The 25825-nt window shown below is 35.1% G+C and overlaps 1 protein-coding gene across 4 annotated transcripts in view; it reads left to right on the top strand.

The window, feature by feature from the left end:
* CEP89 (centrosomal protein 89) overlaps positions 1-23925 on the top strand; it is a 29083-nt gene extending 5158 nt beyond the window's left edge. For 3 of the 4 annotated variants that reach the window (XM_079315807.1, XM_079315809.1, XM_079315810.1), the window contains 15 exons: positions 492-597; positions 2043-2071; positions 3118-3172; positions 4462-4680; positions 5062-5204; positions 5503-5553; positions 6608-6691; positions 7528-7629; positions 8455-8566; positions 9187-9367; positions 10228-10395; positions 11075-11216; positions 12514-12603; positions 17533-17702; positions 23526-23925. In XM_079315807.1, coding sequence (XP_079171933.1) covers positions 492-597; positions 2043-2071; positions 3118-3172; positions 4462-4680; positions 5062-5204; positions 5503-5553; positions 6608-6691; positions 7528-7629; positions 8455-8566; positions 9187-9367; positions 10228-10395; positions 11075-11216; positions 12514-12603; positions 17533-17702; positions 23526-23775 — 1902 coding nt within the window. In that variant the 3' untranslated portion in view covers positions 23776-23925. The remainder of the gene's footprint in view (positions 1-491; positions 598-2042; positions 2072-3117; positions 3173-4461; positions 4681-5061; positions 5205-5502; positions 5554-6607; positions 6692-7527; positions 7630-8454; positions 8567-9186; positions 9368-10227; positions 10396-11074; positions 11217-12513; positions 12604-17532; positions 17703-23525) is intronic. The other variant, XM_079315808.1, reaches the window with a different exon arrangement.
* Positions 23926-25825: the final 1900 nt, after the last annotated feature.

Below are 25825 nucleotides of genomic sequence, written 5' to 3'. Positions count from 1 at the left end.
CACCCCAAGGTGAAAAGATGGTAGCTGGTAGGAGGAGGGAAGGGGAAGAAAGAAAAAAGAGAATGGAATGTATGGAACACTGGTGTGTGATCAGTGGGAAAACCAGCAAGAGTAATATTAAAAATGGTTCATTATTCCAAACAGAAAATAATTTAATTGACTCTTGTAACCAAGTAATTTGACAGAGAATACTTGGTGTGTGAACTACTCACTTCATACTGCTAACTTCTTGTTGATCATTGTAAGGTTTAGATTTTATTTACATAAGAGCCCTATACAACAACACCAAAAAAACCACAAAAACTCCCCAAGAAAACAATGACAAGAGAAGAAACAAATCTTGCAATTTGTTATCATAAAATATTAGTGAACAATTCTCAATGTGGCTGGGATGTTAACACACTAAATGTGTCATACAGATATCAAGGCACATGGGCTGTTTTAACAATGATCTCATGATTTACAGAGGTTTGTCTTTTATTTTTACATAGGAAGAGTTTCCATCATCTCCTGTTACTAATTCTGACAAGAAAGAGATTTCTTCCCATGAAACTGAGTGTCAGGTGGTGGTGGATAAGTCAAGTGTGCAAATAGAAGGTAAGTAAACTTAAAGTAAGTCAAAATGTCATGCCTTTTAATAACATTGGGAAAATTTTTTTTTTATAAAATAAATGTAATATTGTATTGCAATATTATATTTATTTTTCAAAAGGACAGTTGAAATGCTACTAAATACTTCGCAATTTCTAATAGTTACAGAAAATTAAAAATTTGCAGAAGAGGAAAGATAGGTCTATATTCACTGTGGAACAAACTCTCAGCCACTGTAAAATGAGGGGGCAGGGATGAAGGTTTTGTGAACTCTTGTCTTGTCAAGTGCAGTCATTCTCTACTATGATTTTGTTGATATATGTGCCAGAAGCAGTCAGGTTTATAATCTGGAACTTTTGGGAGTGTTACTGTGTTCAAAAAATAAAAAAAAAAAAAAGGAAAAAAGTAGAAACTATAGAAACTAGCAATGTTTTGGGGAAAAAACCCTTAGAGATAGAGGAAAATATTTTTATTCAGTTATTTTGCTTGTATGAAAAAATGCAATGTCTAAAAAACAGTAGTAAAACTTTCTTGATGTTTAAATAATCAAATGGCATGGTAGTAGTGTTTTTTATACCTTCTACAAAAGTTGTATCATTATTGCTGTCAGGATATTTCTTCAGAACAAAGAAATAAACATGATCATCAGTCTGAGGCTATCAACCTAAGCATTGAATTGTTAAGTTTCACAAATAATTTTTTGCATTCTGGTGAGCAGAAGTGACAGAAATGAACAGAAGTGGACAGAGGCTTTAAGGCCCTTATTCTATAAGATTTTTTAAACTCCCATAGATGGTAGTGCTCTGTAGCTAGTGGATAGGAAAGAGGAAGCAAAACTGAGTCAATTTTGAAAAAAATTTATCTTTCTAAATTTTATTCATGTTGGATCCCAGCATTTTTTCAGTATAATTTCAGTGCAGTAATTTGACAAGTTTTATAGAGGATGATATTCAGAAAGAATGGTTGCTTTGATAAAACCATTTGGGAAGTGAAGGCATGAAACTGAAAAAATATAGGGATATATACACTGTTTCTAATCTCTCTCCTACATAGTAAGTGCTGCAGGTTTTGAAAGCTGCCAGAATTACGCTTGTTTTGTTCAGGGATGCAATAGAAGTTGAGTCCATAAAAATCAATGAAAATATTTCATTTGTTCTTGGGTCAAATTCTAAACTCAGAACAGAAGCCAAACAATACAGCTTCATTTCTTCCACACTTGCACCTATCCAGTGTGAGGTAAAGTGAGGTCTCACATCAGTGTCCTGATACACCATGAAAGAGTTAGTGAAAAGTTAGTGATCTAATCTGTGGTTTGGGAAGGATTTTCTTACATTTATTTGCATGTATAATATATAATATGTGTGCATACATATCCTTATGAACCCTTAGAGCTTATGGACTTAAAATAATTTCTGTTCTAATTGACTGAAAGATCTGTTTTTCTTTAACAGAAGACCAAAATCTGGACTTGAATTTAAAGGTAAGTCTTATATAAAGATTGATTTATGATGCATTTAAGAAAACTCATTTATTGACACTATGGAATCTTTTTCTTCTGGAGAAAAATCTGGAGGAAAACGTGTCTATATGGGTGAATGGGTCATACAAAAATTATTGGGTTTTTTTTATAGTATGAGATAGCTCATACTGTTAATTTTCAAATTCTGAGTCTGACTTTACTGCATTTTCTATAGTTTTCTATTTGAGCTGATCTGTCCACTTTCATGAGCTTGAAAATGCATACCCAAAAATTTAGTTTCTCGGATCAGCTTGCCAGAAGATTGTTTATGAAAATGATAAATTCTTCCATTGTTATCATCATTATTTTCTACAAGTTCTTAACCACATATGTTTTTCCTTGAAATTGTTCATGAGTTTTGTCTCATTTAGTCACTGGTGTCACTCAGTATCATCAGTGTGGTAAATAACATGACAGCATATCCCTAGAAAACTTCACTGCTGTTTCATGAAAACTTGGAGAAAGTCTCTATATCACCTTTACCACAAGTAAATACATTAGCATAAATGACATTGTCGTTCTTTCCTGGTGAAAGAACCTTCTGAAAATGTACAAATACTTGTGGTTTTTTCCAGTAAAGCAAGAACAAAGTTCTTCTGTTTTGAAAAACATTTTAATTGATTTGCTGATAACCCAGGGACTGACATAATTGACTGGTTTAAAGTGTTACTCTGTACAAACTACACAAGTGGGAGTAACACCCTTCCTGTTTCATAAAGAAACTTTGTGTTTATGTGATTTTTATGTCAGCCATAAAAAAATTGCTTTGAGAACTGTACATTTCTGATTATTAAAGATAATAGTGAGTGTCAGGTGTCCACAAGTGACAGATGGCAGTGATAATTGACAAAATGATGTCTAGATGAGTAGGTGATAAGTTGTGTATTACCAGCAGTGAATCCAACCTTCAATTTTGTTCATATAAAAAAAACTTCAGTTTTATTGCTTAAGTTCTCCAGCAGGGATGCTGTTAAAGCAAATTGTCTAATTTTTTATTTCTCTCCTAGGTGGAAAAATTAATAGCTGAAAACCTGATACATGACAAACCTCCTCCATCCCCAGGTACTTTTGATTTTTCTGTGACTTTGCTACACATTTTCACTTTATTCATATGCATGTGTACATGAAAACACATTTTCCTGCTTATATTCTCTAAGCTTGATTTGGCTGTGTGTGTGTATGTAATTTTTTTTTTTTCTGTACAGGAGATGAGAAAGTGCTCTGTGATATGTATAAAAGCAGTAGTTTCAAGCTTTTTAGGTTAAGTGGTTTAGACTTGTTTTTATTTTCCAGTTTGAGGTATAAAGTAAATAAAGCATTGTGAAATGATGCAATGAAATTAGTCATATTGGACCTCTCCAATACATTAAGTGCAAAATACACTAGAAGATATCACCATTATAAGTATCCTATTGCAGCTGAAATTGTAAACATAGAGTAATGAGATACATGGTCTAGTCAGCTTATTTGTGTGTTTCTGCATCCACCTGACAATTCAGGCACAGGACCTCTGAGCTCTGTGTGTCTCATGATGGGATATGTGCCTATTTTGAGTTCATGGGGTTTTGTGCTGTCCAAGTATCTTACACCTTTTCACAGGAATTTAACAGTGACCAGAATTACCTGAGATATTACTAAACATATGAAATTGTTACACATCACCAGTACAAGAGAGAGCTCTGTATTGGGTTTCATATATATGCTATTCTAAGGAGCTGTCCTGCACTGAGTTTTATTGATGCCTTTATGCTATTAGGTTGTGCTGGTAAGGTTAAAATCTCTGCCTTCATTTCACCTGTTTATATAGATGGAAAGGAAGACTAGAAAGTGACATCCATTATTACTGGATGCAAAAATAGATCTACAGTTTTGTAGATAATCTAAAAGTTTACTTTACTAAGAATTGTTCAGTAACACTGAAACTGTTCAGTGGGAAGGAATTTAAAGCTTTCATTGTGTGGGTGATTAAAATTTATAGGGATCAAGAAAGGTGACTAGTCCATGCAGGGCACAAACGCTTTGCTTATTGCAGTGGATATTTCAGTTTTACCTCTCCATCCCCTGATGTTTGGGAGAGAGAGATCTGCTGACACTATTTTTTCCATTAAAAGAAGGAATATTTTTAGTGTCTGAGAGAAATGATGGGAACTTGCAGCCACTCCATAGCTCTCTTGAGAAATCCACTTTTTTTTGTTCTTTTTGGTCTTGTCCTTGGGAGCCATGAGCTGATTCAGATCTTATAAGGTATCAATCATATATAATGTTAATATTAGCAGAAATGGGTTGTAATTTGCTGGAACTCCTATTCCAGTCTGGATACCATTTAAATACCTTGTTCTGTGGCATTACAGATGTGTCTCTTCGAGCAAGGCAAATGTGGGAAAATATAAGCAAAGAAAAGTTCAGAGAACTGAAACAAGAAAACTGGTCTCTGAACAAGGCATACCAAGCTATGGTGCAACAATTTGAGGGAACAAAGCAGCATATAGAAGAACAGCAATTAAAGCTGAAGAAACTAGAACAAGAAAACAGAAGACTTAAAGAAGCTGCAGAGAACTCACATAGAGAAGGTGGGAGAAACATATAAACTGTTCTGTAATTATCTTGTTTCAATTTTTCTAATTTCTTATAACCTTTTCCTCTAGCAGTAGGATTAAAGTCATTGATTTAGGCAAGTATGCATGCTGTAGTAGTTTCCAAACAGTATTTTCTACACGTGTAGAAATTTTGTCAAGGAATAACTGCATGATAAGAAAAAAATTTGCTTGTTTTTTGAAATATAATGGACTTTTTGCTAGTAGTTTTTCATGGGATTTTTCCCTAACAGTATTTTGAGAGACATTATTGGTTATTATTTTAGCTTATTTATTCTTTTTATTACAATTAACAAATTGTTGTGAACATTTCTTGAATTTTAATGGAACTTTCTTGTTGGATATTTGTTTTAGCAGAGGAAGCAGCAGAACTACTTTCTCTCAGACAGCAAGCACAAGAACTGGTAGATGAAAATGATGCTTTGAAAATGATGGTCCATCGTTTAAATGTAGAATTAAGTCGCTATCAAACTAAATTCAGGTCGTTGTCCCAAGAAGAGGTGAGAATCTTGGTTATCAAGGCAGTTTCTACTGATGTGTCCCATTGACTGTTATTTCATCTTAGAGTTTTCATGACTTTTCTCCAAATTTGCCATAAATTCTATGTAATATTAAGAATTCAGTATCATTTTGTATCGGTAAGATACTGACCTTTCAGTTCTATATGGTGTGTTTACATATGTTACACATGTAAAAAAACATAAGCTTGTTTGGGGTGATAGTGACTGCAGTGGACAGCTTCTGGTGCTTCAAAAAGCAGGAAATAATGTCAGTATCTTTTAAAAATACCTACCCTAGATTCTAAAGCTGGAAAGCTTACCCATGAAAGGACCACAGCCACCATGGCTGGTAAGTCAACTAATATTTTCACTTAAATATTCATTCCTCTCTAAGTAAAGTAGTAGAATTTCATTACTGGAATCAAAGTGTTCAGATATTAATCTGCTGAACTATCACCTACTAATAGAATATTATAAACATTTATTTTGTTGCAGAAAAATATGTGTGGCAGAACTTTGTCATGAATGTGTGCAGTTCAAGTTCAATGTGCAGTAAGCTACAAACTACACATAGTCATAAACTTTTGAAAACTATTGAAAAGTATTGTTACACTGAGAATCATAAATGCCATCTTCACTTAGAATTGTCTAGAGTATAGTTTGCTTCAGGGTCTGTTGCTTAATTGTTAACCTTAGTTGTCAATCTTGTGCTGTTACTCTTTTAAGATTATACTAAAAGAAAATGCAATATTTCTGATTGTAGAAATGGATCCAGTAGTAGCCTGTGAATTTCTGACAAAGGGAAGGCAAATAGTCTGTGAAAGGGAATGCATTTCCTTGAAATTCTCCTTGAAATACTAATTTGATCTTTTATTTTCCTTCCTCACTGTTACTGAGAGCTATGCAGAATGGGAAAGTTCTCCTGCTCTGTCTTTTTAGCCAAAATAGCCAGTAATCACATACGTATGTATTTAGTCTTAAAGATGCAGATTTGAGAGTGTAAAAATTCCTTTCCTATTTACTAATTAATCTGGGATAATTTTTTTAGCAATAATACTCACTATAGTGTTTGAATTTTGTTTTGTATTCATTTGCATCCATATTTTTCTGTGTTACATATAGCAATAAGTTAAAGCTGCTTTTTAGAAGAAAGATGCAAGTGAAGCATGCAGTCTTTTCCTTTCCAAAGCTTGCTGCTAACACAGCACTAATGAAGTATTTCTGCAGCATTGTTGTGCATATGGTGGTCTGCATGCTTGTATAAGTTCTGCATTTTAGTCTGCAAGTCATGTATGAAACCCCTTTAACAGCTTTCAAACTAAAAATGTATAGCTAAAGTAAAAAATACAGATGAAATTATGGCTTGTCATTAATTTACATATTTTTTTAAACTTTCTTTAAAGTTAGATATGAAGTATTTGTCACCTCTTCTGTTGGCATATGAAGATAGAATAAGAGAAAAGGAGGATTTTATTCTTGAACATGAGGCAAGTTGTCATTTAGAAAAAATATACACTAAAGCAGAAATGAATTAATGAATTTACTAAAGGGATTTGCCAGTTGTCTGCCTAAAATTTAAAGTGACTTGGTTTTACTTTTCCATGCATAGTTGTTGTGCTGTCTTATCCTACTTGGCTTGCTTGTTTTAGTCAGCCTGTTCACATTTAGGAGCATGCACTACACAGAGATGACTAAGATGTGCTGTAAAAATAGAGCAAACCATAAACTAGTGAGTTACAAGTGTCATTCATACTGGGAACTCAGTGCTGTGTAAAGCTGTTCTTGGAGATGCTTGTGGTATGGGTTCTCCTGCTTTTTTGAAGTATTTTTTGTCACTCTATCTTTGAAAAATAGCTATTTGCTTCAGAGTACAACTTCCCTAGGTTTTAAAAATAAATTTATTTCTTTCAAAAAATTAAGTCATAAAAAACCAGCAGAAAACAGCAAGAGTTTTTTATGTTACCATAAATTCACTGTATTGTCTTACCATATTCAAATCCATGTCACTCCTACTGAAAATGGATAGTATCATCCAGTAATTTTCAGAATTCAGCTTTTTAAACACATCTTCTAGGGGTCTACAACTTGCAAAAATGTGGCACAATATCAGTATTATTTTTAATCAAATATTACTAGATTAATGAAACAATTTAGAAATCAAATATGCACACCTGAATTAGAGATGAGTAATGAGGCTACTATTCCATTCTATTACAAGAACTAGAAGGCACCTAAGCATGTGTACTTATAAAAAATTTTCTTGATGTAAAAATTAAAGTCAAATAATTATAAAGAATTTTATATTAAATCCTTTGTCTTCCAGGAGGATATGAAGAAATTTAAAACACGAGTTGAAGAGTTGGTGAAGGAGAATGAAGATCTGCATGAGCAATTAAATAACTTCATTGCCCCTACAGAATGGCAAGTTATTTTACTAGAAATTAATTTAAAAGTTAAAAATTATTTTGGTTATCTCATACAAACTTCTAAAATTACAGACCTCAAGGAAAATATTTTTGTCCTCTAACATTATTTTTCTGAAGAATTAATGGCATCAAAATTGTCATATTGGAGCAACACTGATCTGCAATGCCTGGAATAATTTTGGAGTAAAGATTACATATGAATGTGGAATTTTGCACTGGAAGCCCATGTAATTCTGTCCTAGATACAGCAAAGGCTGAAAAAGGACAGTGTTGCTCTCTCTATGTGCAGCAGGAACAGGAGACATGGCTTATACAAAAAATTCTTATGCTGCAATTATGGTACTTAGCACAGGTTACCAGAACAGCAGCTGGGTATTCATTCACCACAGCCAACTTAAAGTGGGAAATGGAAGATAATACCTAACCAGTGTAACAGGTTTTGGAACAGCATCCAGTATGAGTGGACATATTCTTCCTGCACCCATGACACAGGTAGCAGTTGCATGCCAGGGCTCAGATGGCACAGTATCTACATGAGGAGGACTTTGGAAGAGACAACATGCATCATAATCTTAAGTCTTTCTGCAGAATCACCCAGTGTCATAGACATACTTTCAATGAGGCAGAAATACAGGTGTTAATATCTATAGATTTGGTTACCCCTGGTCCTGGTATTGCTTTCAATAAGGATTTTTAATCTGTTTTTTTAAAGAGGTTCAAATACAATTTTGTAAGTTAGCACTGTTGGAAATCAGTTGTGTTTGTTCTTTGGACATAACATTTGAGTTATATTTTATTTACAAGCTGGTTATCATTGCAGGCAGCTGCTGCAAACTCAGGCCAAGCTGGTCTTGGAAGAAAATGGATTGTTGATGGAGCAACTCAAAATTCAACAAGCTAAAGCAAAAGATAGTCACAGACAGCATGTTCAAGAAGGTAAAATTCTTCAGTTGCTAGTCATTGGGACTACACTGGAACTGCAGCTTTTGGTTTTTTTTGCTACTGTCAATTTTTGTTTTGGCAAGCTTGCTGGAGTCTTGGTTTTGATTGGCTGGGGTTTATTCTGCAACTTGATATATACCTAAAAAGTATCCTTGAATGTAGGTAACATTAATGGGAGATCAAGATCTGGATGTCAACTGATAGTTTTAAAAAATATCATTATCACCTATTGACACTATAAAAAATACTCAGTTTTGACTTACTTCTTCTGAAAAGTGAAAAGAAATGTTAAACAGCAGTACAGTCATTTGCATAATTGAAGAGCACTTTAAATTGAATCAGAATTTTTCAGAGTAAAATGACATTTCAGTGAGCTTATAGCCTTGAAAGGAAGTAGTCTTGAAGTTTCTGCACTTTTCCAAAATAAGTTGCTTGACACAGCAAAAAAATCAAGTCCAAAGTGTTAAAACACAAACTGACAAATCCTCTGTTACATAATATTGTACACAGCTAAGAATGAATGTATTAAGGGTTTTGTTGAAGTTTCACTGGGTGGTTGAATTAGTTCTGCTGTACACAGTTGACTTTTTTTTTTTTTTTCCTCTTTCCAAAAGCTTCAAAGTTGACCAAACAAATAGTAGTCTTAGAAAACAAGAAACAGATTCAGGAAAAAGAAATAACAAAGAACCAGAAGCAGCTAGAAGCTTTATGTTCTGCATGTGAAGAGTTGAAAGCCAAACTGGGTAGCAGAATAGCAGCAGAGGAGCACTTGGCTTTGGTGAATGAATTAAAGAGGTATGAATTTACATTTGGTGCATGCATGCATGTGACCAGAGCTGCATCCTGTAGGTAGGAAGCCAGTGGAAACTGATGCTGGTAATCCAGGAGGGTAACTACCAAAGCACAAAGAAAGGGAAAGAAGCATTAGAAAAATACTATCTGAAGTTTTAGAGACATTTAAAATTACAAAAGGAAATCTCAGTTCTAGACACATTAGTAGAATGTTTTTACCATAGAGTACCTACTGCTAATTGTTCCATTTTAAAGAGTAGAAAAGGAAGATTAAAAATACTATTTTTTGTCAAATCTATTTACTTCTATCAACACTATTTTACAACATTGTCATTCTTGTGTTCACATCACTGGAACATGTCTAAAGAATCCTGTAATTCTGAACTAGAAGTAAGTTTCTTCAGTTGTGATATGGAAATTACACAAAATGGCACAAGTCTAAAGTGCTTCCTGCAGCATAATCTGCAGAGCAATGTTTCTGTGGACATCCTGTAAATTTGTGTGTTTTCAAGCCTTTGGATAGTGCAGGTTACTGTTACATGGTACAATGCCATCCTCAGAAGTCCTCAGACCTTGTGTTTTGACATAGATAGTTATTTCTTTGGAAAAAAAAAAAACACTAAGGGATTACATTTGGACTATATATTTTTATAATTTAAATAAAGTGCAGTCAGAAGGAATCACTTGAATAATTTAGTAATGACTTTGATATGAGAATGTATGTCTGATGTTACCAGTGAACATTGAGCATTCTCGGAGTATCTTATTTCATAACTTCAGTTTGGGTATCTTCCTGTAACTTAGCATTTTACTGGTGTAAATCTGTTGATGTATGACCTGTTCTATGATGTTGTTTTCTGCAGCTGTTTGCAACAGGAGCAGGAGAAAAAGCACAGTGAAGTGGAAGCTGCAATGGGAAAGATAGCATCACTGCAAACTGAAAACAAGAAACTGCTCTCAGAGAAAAATAACTTAATGGCTGACAAGAAGATGCTGGAAACTGAGATGCAAATGACTCAAAAGACAAACAGGTCTTACCAGTCTCATTTTTTTCTACAGAAATACTTGTATTTCTAAAAACAACATAAATATCTGTAAAATATTATCTTACTTGATATAATGTGTATTTTCTACCAACTACAAAAAAACCCTATTTCCTAAAAACATCTTTGTCACGTCTAGAGGTGTGGTTGCCAAGTTTTGCTAACCTTTGTATGTTTTCATGCTCACTTTTCTGTGTCTATATGCAAATTAAGAATATATCTTTAATTTACTAGTCAGTAGTTAGCTATTGCAATTAATCATTAGGTGTACTCATTTGAAAATGAGTAGACATACACTATTTGCAGTTAGATAGGTCTGCAGATCTTCTCATGCACCTGGTTGCTTAGAGATGAGTTCACAATATTTTAAAAAGTAAAGAGAGTATTATTGTTGCATACCTTAAGAAATACAAGCTTGTAGCCATTGCACATACTGTTCTTTTGAATGATTGTTACTGTTGTTATTCAGAGAACATTTTGTAAAGAAGAAACAGCCCCAAAAATTGGAACATGCTAGTAGTGGCACTGCAAATATTCTGAGCCAGTGCATTTTTAGCAGTATGTATGATTGTATGAGACTTGTACATGTTGATTTGCACATGTGATATATGTTTTTTAAGGCCATTACTAATTGCCAATCTTTTTTTTCCCCCTTTTTCTTTTATAGACGATTAAAGAAGGAAATAGGGCTTTTGCAAGTGCAGCTGGAGGAAGCAATGGAAAAAGAAGTTGCAGCCCATTACTATCTAACAAACCTTATTGGGCTGGTGGAGAAGACAGTTAAGGAACGTGATCATCTTCTATTTTGGGTAATTACCTTTAAATAATTAACATAATTGATATTTCACACAATTATTATGCTACTGGCACAAGTTATTATTAATCTGAATTATCAAAGAATAAAGCTGTAATTTCAGTTTAAGGTATTTAGGTAGACTTCAGCAAACAGGATAGGAACAGTGAAGGATTTTTTTCTAGAGGAGTAATTAACAGCAACTACCCTTACTTCTGGAGGTCTTATAATTAAGCCTTAATTCACATGAGCATTAGGGTCTGCAATGGCATTTACCAAGTTTGAAAGATTCTTTTTTAACCTAGTTTTAGAAGTTGATGTTGAACTACATGTGTTTAAAAATAGCATACAATCATAAAATTTTAATATTTATTTTTGAGTCTTAAGAGGAGACTGTTACCCTTGAAGTGATCTGTATGAACCTTCTGCTGTGGATGCATGTGTATATTATTGCTCTTTATTGGTTAGCAGTCATTTTGACATGCTGATTGAGAGTTTTGAAGTTGTTACTTCTGTTCAGTGGAAGTACCTAGCATGGAGTTTTCTGGGCTTTTTGCAAGCCCATTTTGTTTCTTTTACAAGATATTGGGCACAATTTCAATTTTTCATATTCATACTCTTCAAATTGAATCTGAAAAATTTCACAAATCGTTGTTAAAAGTTGCTTTTACTTGTTGTTCAGGTAGTAGACAGGTTGTCATCAGCACTGGATAAAAAGATGCAGCAGTTAATTCCTATTTCTAGAAGAGGAGCTATGGTGACACAACTCAAATCCTCGTCCACTACAAACTGACTTCAGGATTGTCAAAGTGACAGTAAATGCCAGTTTATAAGAAATGTCTCCTAGAAACTAGGAGAACTGGTTCTTAGGTCTCAATCTCTGGGATATCTACTTTTAAATATTAAGCATATCATATTCTAAATATTCTTGCCTGAACCCCTACCAATTTCAAGGGCTTGTTTGAAAGCAGATTGCTAAATGTGACCCAAAGGATGTCTCATGCATAAAAATGGGATCCCATTTGCATATATATATATGCATAGATATATCTGTAGAAAAAAAACACAGAATTGGTTGGGTTTGCAGTATGTTTCATTTCAGAATAATATTGCTTCATAGTATTCACAGTCAGTTGACAAATTGTTAAAGAGCCATTTTGAGAATAATTTCCTGCACTCTTTATCCATGCTGGTTCTTCAGACTGTTGGAGTTCAAATTGGAATTGTTGTGTCTCCCTCAATGTATACATTTTGTCTGCCCTGACAAACAAACAGGATGGTTACATGTAGCTTTGTGTACTGCATGGTTGCAGGCCACATGTTTGGAAGATGAAAATAATGGTGTTCTCAAGAAAATCGTAGAAGGCAGTCTACGCTTAGGCAGATTGGAAGAAAAAGTTAAGGTAAGCAGTGTTTCTAAGCTAAATATCTCTTGTGAAATGTTTGGGGTTTTTTAATGAGAAAAGTAGTTAATCTCCTTTTCAATGTCAATGTTTATCTACTGTCAATGTTTTATGAAAGACTTATGTGTAGATTATCTTTAAAAACTTTGAAAAAACAAAATAGATCATCATAATTTTCACTAGTGTCTTCTTCCATTGTATTTATGCATTGCATATCTGCCAGATCATCACATTTACATCATTACCTGGAGAATTATGACTAGTTCCAATAATATTTAAACATTATTTGTATTTAATTTTTTGCTCTATAATGTAACAGAAGTATTCTGTCTTTTACTTTTTTTGAGTCTGTACTACTCCTTCAACTTGAAGTCCATTACAATTAGATTTGGAAGAATTAAAAGCATTATGTCAAGTGTACAATTACCATCAAGTAATTTCTTGTGACCATAGATAGAAGGTTGAGAAATTCAGAGGATGTTCAAACATCCAGCCTAGTTAGAGAATACATTATAAGTTACCTTTACAACTCTCTAAACAAATAAAAAGCACAGTATGTAATTGCAATATAACAGTGAAATATATTGAAACATTTACGTTTCAGCATCTTTGGTGCTACCATAATTGTTTTTATAGTAATCTTTAAAAAAAGAAAGGAGAAAGATATCTGGTATTTTGGTTTCTTTATCTAGAAAGTAATGTATACATTACTTTTAAGTAATATATCAAGTAATTACTTTTTTACTTGACTTTGTATTAAGTCAAGTTTGTTCAGTTTTTCTGAAAGCACTGAAAAAAAGAATTGAGAATACAACAAGTTAATTGATCCTGAATCTTTGATAATAATTTTGTTAGTCATGAGGTTTAAGTAAAAACAGAAACAACCTTTATATTGAAGATACCTACCATCTAGGATCCTCTGCTATAACAGCTCTCATTTTCATGCAAGTTTACTAATTTGGCCTTAATTTTTTTCCTGCCATCTTGCTACCTATTGCATTTAGAGTACAAAATTGTCATTGATGAAGAGAAAGCAGTAAAGATGTGTTCCTAACACTTCCTGATTGTATGTTCTTGTACCACTTTATTAGTGGCTTGTCTTCTTTTTCTTTTGCCTTAACTCAGAGTCAGGATAGAATGCACAAGAGATGAATTTTCTTGTGTTTGGGCTCAGTTGTTTATTAAATCTTATCTTAGTACAGAGAGTTCTGCCACACTTCTAGCTACCAGCTAAAAGTGATCAAAATGGAGGTGAAACTAGCAAGTTAAAAGGTCTTTTAAAGCTAAACTGACCAATCAAAAGCTAATATCTATATTATTTATATTTTTGACCCAATAACCAAACCCCTGTGACTCTCAGTGCAGCACTAACTATCCAACCAAAAACTAGTCCCTGAAAACATAAAGAGGAAGGAAGAAAACAGAGACAACACCCAAGAACCTATATCTTGTCCCATACCAATTACTATATTCTAAAAACCCCAAATTCCAAACCCTTCACCATGTGACACCACACACTTCTATTCAACTCTGTCACTCAAATTTGGAAGCCCCTTCTCCAGGGCCTCAAGTCAAAAGCAGTGTTCCCTTGGAGGTCATTCTCAGAAAGCACAGAAAGTTCAAGACTCCCAGGATTCTGGGCCCCAACACCTGATCACTAAGGAGCTGTGTGTTAAATCTTGCTGCATACATGGCTTTTCTGTTCAGAGTATTAATTGTGTTTTGTTGGACTCTAGATTTTTCCACTCTGGGACCCTTGAAAACTCATGGGGCATTGCTGGTTTTTTAAATGCAGCCACTTAAGAAACTGCTTCCATTGTTTTGTCAGTCCTAAGGATTGACTATTTTTTTCCCAAATCTTCTAATTATCAGGGCAGGAATTCACCCCTGTTTTTGTCCCAAGTTACCAATTGGGAAATTCAAGGGCCCATGTAGTACAGCATATAATACTGCAACATCTGTTTTCCCTTCATTCATTCCCTTCCCATTTATTCTCTTCATTCCCTTCATATGTTCAAAATCTTTCACATTTTGTGATGTTAGATGATGTATACAAATAATTTCAAAATTATTTTGGTGTATATCACTATTTTGTATACTAGGTAGCTTATTTCCCAGAGTCAGCCATGTCTGTAGAAAACAGAAAGCCTAACCATAGCACATAATACTACAGATTAACTTTTTCTCAAACAATTAACATTGATTATGTTGGCTTTGAATTAAAAAGTTTCTGCAGTTTGCCTGCATCTTTTTCACTGAGAATAGAGGAAGTATTTTATTTCCTATTAACACCACAGTACTGTGTGACAAAACTTTCACCAAACCTTTTGAATAAATAGGCTGTCTCTTTTCTGCAGTCACAGTCCAGTTATACTGGAAAGGTTGTAGGTATCGTCTACTACTGAAAAGGAATTTCCTCCCCCAGCCCACATATATGATTCTTTTACACAGCCCTGAATGTAATTGTCAGTGAGTTGTTAGGTGCCATGGGAGAAAAGTGTTCTGTAGCACCCAGTAAAAATTTCATCAGTACTCACATTAGAGGGCTATTCTGTGAGGATCAGACTTACAACACTTTTTAGAGAAGTAGGACAGTTTTCTTCAGATAGAACTTTGCTCTCTTTTGGAAATAGCAGTACTGATTTTACTGGTTAAGGATGGGAGAAAACACAATTGACAGAAAATAGCTTTGTTATTTCAACAAATAACCAGATCATTACATGTATCATACCCAGCACCCTGTGTTTGTAGAAATAATGTTTTATTGGCTCTTTATTCAGAATTCTCCAACTTTCAGCATGTAATTCAATACACAAGGTGTAACAGAACAATGGTGATGAAGAGGGTACCTTCCTGAAACAACTTCAGATGGGAGTAAATTACATCCTCTGCAGTACCAGCACCTACATCCATGATCATTCCTCATCCTGCTTCCTGTGTACATGGGATGCCATGACCTTGGGCATGGCATACCCTGTCCAGCTCTAGAGGAAAATATTGTGACTTCCACCTATGTGCTAACATCCTCTTCCTGAAAAATGTCATCTCCACCAGTCTGTTTGCTGCTATCTGCTTCACTTCAGAGAACATTAATAGGTTATCTTGAACAATTCAAAGGTAGTAGCCTGCTGTGAAGGATCTCTAAGTGCCAGCAGCAGGTGTCACTGTGCCCAGAACCATCCCAACCTGCCCATGCTGCATTTTACACAGACTTAATTCTAATCTGTCCATAGAGGCAAGATCAGAACAATGTATAAGTCATACCTAGTTTCAGACTATAATCATATGACCATAAGAAAAATGTGCACTTTTGCCCTCTGATTTTGCAACCATTCTGCACATGGCACTCAGCTTCAATTGGCAGAGTGGGAGTGCAGAGCCACCAGAGGCAGCTGTGGGGTGTGGAGGAGCCAGAGGCCTGAGGCATCTCAGGCAGAGTGCAGCTTGAAACACAAACCTCAGCTTAAAACACAGTCTACCTTGTAGCTGGATGGTCAGTGACCACGTGATAGAAAACAGGGTTTCACCAATGCTACAATTCCCCAGCCTTCTTGTGATAAAATGGAGAGAGGAAGTTTTCACTTGTACTTTGGAATTATCATGGACATCTAACCTACAGAGGGCATTTAAGGTCCTGCACCTAATGAGTGCTGGAGCTTTTACTGACAGAGGGGAAGGTTCAGCTGTTCATTATACTCTGCACTTCCTCTAGGCTGGCTCTGAACAACCTTGTGTTCAGAAGGAACTTGTTTACTTTTAGCCTTCCATAATATTATTCTGCATTTTGAAGACTTGTCTGGGGAATCTAAAAAGTCAGGGAAAAGTTAGGATAAAAACCCTATGTAAGTCAGCTTGAAATATTGAATTACTAATATTATAGGTAAATATTATCTATTATTATCTTATTACCTTACCTCTAGAAAATTAAATTTCACAATGACAGTTTTGCAAGAGTAAAAAAGGAAACAGTTTGTGGAAAGGATTATATAGCCTTATATACAGCACATTTAAAAATGCCTTTTTTTAAATTCCTCCAAAAGGCAAACTGAAATCTTTCTCCACTGATTCAGATATAGATAACACCTTAGTGATTGACACCTGAAATAAAACTTTATATTAGCAAGACATAAATAGCAGTATTTTCAATGCTTCATTAAATTAGTTTACATTTTTATTAAAGAAGTTGTTTCCATCCCAAAACTCTCTTCTAAAGCCTGTAGGAAACATCATAGTCTGCAGAGAGAATAACAGTTTTAGTGTTCTATTTGTAACCATGAGAAAATAAGTAATACTAGATTTTGGTATTGTCAAGAGCAGCTGTCTGTAGAAATGTGTAACAATACACAAACCAGTTTTCAGTTTCTTGTGTACTTCTGCAATTTAATGGGGATGTTATTTCAGAAAGCAGTTACTTTGTGCAAAAATAACTTATTTTTGAGATGAGACTGGTCATTAGTTACCATTTAGTTATTTTAGCCATTAATCACTTGTGCTTCACTGAACAAGAGAACTGTTATGTGAAGCAGCAAGTGAAGTTATTTTCTTCTTCTTAGTATTAAGAATAAACAGCTAACAAAACAGAAACACTTTTTCATGGTATGTATGAAAAGTATGACTGTTCAGCAAGTGGTAAGCAACATGTGCTGTAAAGTATAGCTTTGTATCTTGGAAAACAATCCTTTTTTTGCAGGTAACTGTGTTCACTTTAAAACAAACATACAGTATGTTGTGTATACACACAGAACAAAATGAACAACTTCAGTTTAACAAATAGGTTAAAAAAATCCCATAATGCAATCTACCTGACACAATTAAGCAAGGCAGCACTGATGTAAAGATTCAACTGAAAATCAGTATCTCTAACTGTTTCTTTTGTTGGTAATAACTTGTCCTATAATCCCACTTTTTTATTAACTTTAACACTTACAGGTGTATAAAAAGAAAGCAGCTGGGAAGCTTGGAGATATCAGTCTCAAGATGACTGAGAAGGAGAAAGAATTTGAAAGGAAGATTGCTCAGTACGAGCAAGAAATTAAACACCTGCAGCACCTACTGCAAGACAAACAGGAAACTCTCAAAGAAGTGCTGGAGCAAAACAGGTGAGTGGGGCACAGGCAGGAGCAATCCAAGTAGGTCTGACACGTAAAGGGACAAGGGAAAGCAGCTGACACAGGCACCAGTGCTCACTTTCCAGCAGAGTCTCCTGTGGTATGTTCTGGGTTGCTTTTCTCACTCATTTTGGCTGTACTGAAAGTGCTGAAACCCTGCTCATGATTCCCAGCTCCTGGGAAGATCTTTTCAAAGAGGAATATATTTTGTATGGCTATTGCTGTTCTTAAGATTTCTTAAGAAGGGTATCAGTTTGAGAAGGATATCAATCTGAACAGATCTTTGATAATTTGAAAGGATTCTATGAATTGAGATACATGTTAATTTATCTTAATAGCATTTTCTGCTAATGGCTGAACACTTTCCCATTCACACCCCCAACAGTTTTCAGAATAGTAGGAAATGAAGGGTATCTAATGAGTACACCAAAGATCTGTTTTCTTTCCATCTTATTGATCTATTAATAAGTGATTTAGATTTGCTATGTGCAAAATAAATAGAAGAAAATTTAACAGATTTATAGAAGATTATTACTGCAGTGTTGAAATATCCTTTAAATATAGAATCCTTTAAAGGTATTTTTCCCTCTGATGGTGAAAAGCTTCATAGCACATTCACATTATCAGCATAAAACAAAAACTGTTAACTGAAGAAAAGGAATAAGCAGTCATTTCTCAAGTCATCACTGCCATTGTGAAATAATAGATTTAAATAGATTTTAACAGACAATAGAAAAACTGGGCTTTGTATCATCTACCTTATATCAGCACAGTCCCTCTCAGTTACTTTATACAGTGCAGTTAAACAGGTTTAAGCAGCAAAGTTGTACAATGAACATTCCATTAATCTCTGATATTTGCATTAAAAATCAGATTGAACTGATCCACATTTCTCTGGAAATAGTTATCCAGGATTTTAAACTAATTTAATGACTTTAATCTCTCTGGGCTCACGTTACAATTTTTTACTGTAGAGAACAGCAATTAAATAAAGAGGGTCTTTTCCAACATAGGATAGAGCATAGTTTGAAGTCCCATAATATGGATCATTCAAAATTTACCCTTTAACCTCAAAGCAGGCAAATTAGTTGATGTAACAAAGATGTGTAAAAGAATTAATTACACTTTTCATATGATATACTAAATCACTTTTACCTTTTCAGTCTAAATGAATTCATTTTTTCTTCACTAAACACACACAATTAATACTTGGAGCTACCTTTTAAGAAACAAGATCTGTACCTGTAACTGTACACCATTGTAGTCCATTTAACTGTATGATGATGAAGAAAAGTGGTTTATAGAAACAAACCCAAGATGAACCCCATCAAGATATGGCTTTCATTTCTGTAGTCTCCAACATTACTGAATGATGTAACAAGTCATTGCTTTTTTCTGGTGATAGTTAAAATTTAACAGTGATTGTTAGAATATAATAGAATGAACACAACTCTAAAAGCTAAAAATAATTTTTACAGTCACCTTCCAAGTAGTATTGGAACCTGATGGTTCACTATTTTCCTTTGATTACTATATTAAAAGTGTAGATTTAAAAAAAAAATGTTACAGAGAAGTCAGCTGAATTCTGCACCTATATAAGGAGTAATAAGTTTTTTATGCTTATGGAACAAAATCAATAAAACCAACTAGCACCATGACTGATACTATTCAGTCAGAAACTATGAACTAGTTTCTTCATATTCCATTATCCTTCTCAAGCACTGCAATATAAAATAGTTTCCTAAGGTAATCCAAATATGTATCTGCTCTTTTATGCCTATCAGCCAGAAATTATACATGTATTTTGGTCAGCTTTGGTATTTCTGATTTTACAAAGCTTATTTTTATCTCTCTCCCTTCCCTCCACAAAGTCACTGGAGTAAGGAAGGGAAAATTATTAAATTATTTGTAGTTCAGATGTTGCTCATCATCTGTAGCTTGGCAACCAAAGTTCTTAGTGCTAGGAGTGTACCAAACATTTAGATTTATTGTAACTAGCTCTATTTGCAGAGAAGATTTTTAGTCCAGAATACTTTCTAGCTGATAATGTTTCTGTGCACAATTCCTACATAGACATTAAGATAAATGCGTACACTAAATATTCTTTAATTTCTAATTTATTCTCCTAATTTCACTGTTAGATAATGAAAATGAGAGTGGCATGCCACATTTTAATCAGAAAAACCAGTTTACTTTAAAATATAGCTGAGGGTATGATGAATCACTCTAAGCAGGTGAAGACTGAAAAAATATTTAATATCATTTCTTTTTCTCTTGCATTTAGTTTAATAATGCAGAGTTAGGAAGTCTGACTCAGCTACCACCATGAAACTCTTCATCATAAAAGCATACTGTACCTGTTGTGCTGATAAGTTTTCTTGTAAAGCAAAGAGAAATCCCACTTCAGATCTGGAAAGAGCAGTGTTCTGTCAGTGAGACCCTGCTGAGAGATGAGCCCCACCCCAGTAATGTGAGCAGGAGCACAGCACAGCTGTGTGGTGGCAGGTCCCAGCACACTGCACATTGCACAGCCCCTGTGTGCCCAGAGGCAGAGCTGCTGCACTCACTGCATGGTCAGAAGTCATCTGTACACAGAGATATATGTGCTGTTCCTTTCATTCTGTTTTTGACAAGTCTGCATCCAAACTAGCATGGGCTCTCATCAAACATAACAGAAATTGCTTACCTTTGAAATGTTCTCCCCTCCTGCAGTCTTTCACCTCATAACAAAAATCAGGAGTTCCACTGCTTACCCATTGCATCCAAGGGATGAGAATTTTTCTACTTGGTTTTCAAAAAGAAACACAAAAAGAAACAAAAAAAAGTACTTTTGATAAATAAAAGCTCCCTTCCTAGAAGCTGCTCTGCAGAATCTTCTCAGTAATTACAGCCTTTGCTAGACAGTATTGCAAATTCACAGCAGCCTTTCACCTAAAGCAGCTATGAGAAAGCAATAGCCTTTTGTTCTTCAGGCAGCTGATAATGACATTTTTATTAGTCACTGAGTGATAAAAGATATCAATATCACATACATTTCCTTAAATAAGAGGTTTGAGATATAAACAAAGTTCATGATGTGATCCTAGGGTAAAAAAACATGTTCATAAATGTTTCCAGTCTTATTTGACAGAACAGTTACCTTTATGTGTTTTCTAGGTCAGAGTTGATTTTGTAAGACTTCTGCAGAGAAACAGTACCTTGAAGTAGTTACAGCTGCTGTGCTTTGGATGCAGAATATTAGTTTGAAAGTGCATTAAACTGTCCTTGGAAGAGGGTCAACAGCATAAAAGCTTTGCAGTTGTGCATAGGCAAGGGGGAGCTCTCTTACCTCTGAGGTCACATACAAAATTATAACCCTAATAAAAGCTGTTAACCTTTATGATAAGGAATATGTAAATAAACTGTTACAGGATAGATAAAAATGAATTTTTGAGCCAGCCCAAATAAAATTCTGATATTAAGGCTAAATGAATTTAGTTTAGTGAGGGCAGAAAACTGTCTTTTTTAAAGGAGAATCTGCTTTCAGAACCTACTTCTAGTAATTTTTTTCATCCTCAAACATCAGTGGGGCACTGGCATTTTGCTTACTCTCAACAGGTTATAAAATTTTGGCAAGGTTAGGGGTTGAATGAAATTTTTATTTTTACTTAATTAATAATAGCCAACATTAATAAGTAATTAATGTAATGCCTTTTATCTAAAGACACCTGGAAACAGCATATGTGTCTAAACTGAGCATGTATCTAGTTTTAAATGGCAAGTGGCAAGTTGCCTCTTGTGTTTTAAGAGGCAAACCAGATGTAGAGGCAAGGAAATCTTGGTGTTAAGAAAATTGTACAGCTGTAGTAACCAAGCTGCTCTGTAATCCAAATTCCTTAAAGAAAGGGAGGTTGTAACTAGCAAAAATGAAGACACTCTCTCCCCAACCCATTCTGCTGAATGCATTTTTAAATTTCAACCGGGTCAAAATTTTTAAACAACAATCCCCTTGTATAACTACACATGGGATGCTACTGCTGCTTCTCAGATGCTCACCTGGGAAACAGCTGGGCTGTGAAGCAGTTGTGCCACACTGGAAAGCCTCACCTGTGACTGCAGTGTGCTGTGTTTGCAGCAGGGGCAGCTGCACTGCACTTTCTCTGCAGCAATGTGCTCTGAGTGCTCGTTCCAAAGCCAAGTCAGGTAGCACTGGCTGGCTCTGCATCTCTCAGCTCTCCAGGAAGAGTTCAGTTAAACCTCAAAGGCATCTGTTTTCTTGCTGCTGAAGTAATTTTAACCATGAGGACACTTTTAAACTAACATCTTTGAACTAATTTTTTTTTCTAAAATCAGTGCAGTTGCCATTAAACTGAATGTATGGACTGAAAATGTCAATCCTATTTGTCAGACATGCTGGCAGCATTAAACTATAATTCAGAACTTGCTGACCTTTAGTTTCATAATCTTACTTCAAATATTCTATGCCTCAGGCTCATGCAAGCATTAACAAAAAACCTTAAAAAGCCAAAGAAGTCTCAATTTCAGAAATCAACAGATGAAATAAACCCTGGTAATGACCTGAACTACAATAATGATAAACCAAATTAAGCTCTCCTGTATTAATTGTCAAACATAAGAGTGCTGTGCACAGTGCCTGAAGACTCCTATTTGAGACAAGGGACAACAGATAGCAGGGGTCTGTCTCTATCAAGATATACAAGTTCACTTAAAAACAAGATGCTGAAAATTTTCCAACATCGCAATACAGAGTTCCACCAGTTTGTGAAACTGAGGACTGCCAATTGGGGGAGTTCAGTCATGAAATAATATATATGCCTCATATCTCCCCCAAAGGTAGGCTGAGGGTAATGGTAAATGCCATTGTGTAAAACATTTTGAAGCATATTCTGAGCACTGGTAGGATTAGACAATCTTCTCCCATCTCAAGAAGTATATTTTGTGAGAGCAAAGTCATCTACTGTTTTGGTGTTTCAAAAATGAGAGATTGTTTCATAATGGTTTTCTAGTGACTTGGCAGAAATGGAAAGGTCCAACTCATTAACTGTGGCTGCTCACATTGCTGGATAGAGTCTTGAACTATTAGCCAATTGTACTGCTTCATTTTGCTTTAATTCCATTCTCAGTGGTGACTGATCTTCTCCACTACAAAAGTTCATTCCAAGCATTAGGTACAATAATTATCCTGAGCCCTTCTCCATAAGGTTTTTATAATCTCCCATCTGTATATCCAATCATGAGGTGAAGCACAAAGTGGGCTGGTACTGTGTCTGGTACTATCAAAAGTGGTTCATCACTTCAGCTATACTTTCCACATCAATTGATCTTCATTTCCTTATTGGTTTGTATTTTGGAGTCCACACTAGGAGTCAAAGGAAACCCAAACTCTTGGGCTTTGTCTACCTTCTACGTTTATGTCACTTTTGTTTGGCTCCCACGAGGATGCATTAGCTGAGCACAGAGTGTGACAGGGCTCTGGACAGGAGGGGCAGTGTGATGTGGGAAGCAGAGCTGTGGTCACAAGGAACCTCCAGTCAGTGGAGAGTGGTAGTCAGAGTATTTGGGTCTCACATGCCCTGCTCTGTGTGCAGACTTAATCCAACTTGTTACATGGGTCCAATAATGGGAAATTTTCTGGTCATATCCTGTTTAGCATTACAGTTTATGAGCTTTTTCAAAACAAAATATGAATGAATTTCAATCAGATAATGTCAAGTACTTAAATACAGGCCATTTCTAATTTGCTTATCCACATAGTGTAATTTTGTACTGCTGAAACATTGTTAAAGTTAAGACTTCTCTTATTATTTTTCTTAGGAAAACAGAAGGAGAACTTGAAATCATGTGGGAATGCACAACCAAAGAAAACAGAAGAATGAGAGAACTCTTACATAAATCCCTGAGGAAGAATGACATGGGGAGTGTTGCCACAGTTCATGAACCATACTCTCAGAAGGACCTAGTTTATGGATATGATTTTAGCTATTGTGATGTGAAAACTTCATCCCCTGCTAAAAATGAAATTCAGCAAGAATGTCATGATGACAATCTGCATCCCATCCAATAAAGAGAACGTGGTGCCTGAGTTTTACTTTTTCAGCAAAACAAGGTGTAATGGAATATTTATTGTCTTCAATATTAGTGTATTTTTAAGGTATTCAAAATGACAACAGCATATTCTCTATTGGTACTGTGAATAATGTAAATCCAGCTTAAAATATTATTTTGCTACTTGAAGAAAAGGCTATTCCTTCCTGTGATACAGCTTTAAGTTTACATGTAAAGACAAGTAGTTAAGAGGATAAGGAGCTGGTCAGCCTGATGTTTAGCATAGACACACACCATGCCACAAAACAACAGCAAGACATTGCTTGTTAAAATTAAAAGGACAAGTTTTGGCAAATTCTCTCTAAAGCACCAGATAGAGTGTGATCCAAGCTGAAAAAAAAAGTGTAGCTTGTACTTTTTCTCAGGAAGAAGCACCTTGACTTCTAGATCATGTGCCAAAAATCTTGTCATCCTAACGACAGAATTTGTGGAGCAGACAAGACTGAAAGATCCTCATGACAACTGCTGGTGCCTGAATGCACAACTGTCCACTGTGGAGATTTACAGGATCCCTGTAGGTGTTGGGAAGCTCCTACCATTAGTTTGCTCAGGGGATGAGCTGCCAGCACAGGATGCAGCTCTCCTCCAGATGTTTTGTTCATCCTTCTTCACTTTCAGGGGCTTTAAAAGCCACCCAAGGTATTCTCTAAAGCAGTGGTTATTGTATATGCCTTTAGATTATTGATGTCTATTTGTCTTAGCTTTCAGATTTCTTGATTTTTCACAATATTGCACATCAACTCGGTAGTAGTATGTATTACTATGATGTGACTTTGTTTTGGATTTACATATAACTTGCTGGGTCAGCTTTTTGGTTTTGCTTAATTTTCATAATGAAATACATACAAAAAACATTTAACTCTCATAGTTCTGTAGTATTAGAAATAATGAAGAATTTCATTTGCTTTGATCAAAGTTAACAATAGGAGCAGAAAATCAAGTTAAAATACTAAAAGAAATACCTAATGTTTGTGTCTGGAAAGGTTCCTGCAGCAATTTCCTTCAGGGTTAAGGCCATGACCCAGCAGAATAGCTTTATTTAGGAGAGGGTGGGGACAGCACATGATATTCAGGGACAGGTAGATGTACAGCTTCAAAGCCAGGTTCTGCAGTACAGAGCAAAGTTTAAAAATCTACAGACTTTCAAAGCACTGGGGGAATCTCAGTGCAGATACTACCCTGATTATGGGAAACCACGAAAGTAGCTGAGTCATATCTGCAAGTGAGATTTTAAAATGTGCTTTAATTACTTTCCTTTGTAGCAATAAAACGAGTGCAACAACCTTTCCAGGTCATCAAGATAATCAGCATGCTATAGTCTTTAAGACACTGATTAACAGAACTGCTCTCTAACAACATCTTTTGGTCTCTGCCCAGACACTTAACAAGAGGCACACCTTTGAATCCTTTCATTCTCCTTGCTTTTTCCACTTGATTATTTTAGGACTCCTTGCTTCAACATGACAACCAGAAACTACTTTCAAGCACAGTCTTAAATAACTCATTAATATGTGAAATTGTCATGGGGGTGGTCTATCATAAAGCAGTCCTGTCCCCTGTCTTCCTTGAATTTGGAAAAAAACCTGTTTTGAGGTAGCAGGTCTGAAATACCTCTTCAGGTAAGTTAGACAGGCATACACACTTCTCTCATTTCCACACTAGCTCCAATCTGCAGATATGCAGACTCTGGAAGAGCATCAAACATACATACCCACAGCTTTTCATGTTTTTAAAGGCAGGTTTGGAAAATGAAACCTTTCATGTCATATTTTTATATATAAAAGAATCTCTGAATATGCAAATAAAATCTCAGAACTGATTTAATATTTACAATATTATCCTCATCTAGTTTTATTTGCCCTTTTGAGTATGTTTTAAGAGTTTGTAAAAATAAACAGCTTCACAAGGAAAAACTATTATATTGGTAATTCCTTAGAAACAGAGGCAAGATTTTCAAAACTCTTAATATTGGCCTAACTGTTCTTCCACTGAAGTGACCTGGGAATGTC

Source organism: Erithacus rubecula (genome assembly GCF_903797595.1).
Source record: "Erithacus rubecula genome assembly, chromosome: 12".
Lineage (NCBI taxonomy): Eukaryota > Metazoa > Chordata > Aves > Passeriformes > Muscicapidae > Erithacus > Erithacus rubecula.
Note: the sequence above shows the minus strand (reverse complement) of the source record. Positions and strands in the feature narration are given on the sequence as shown.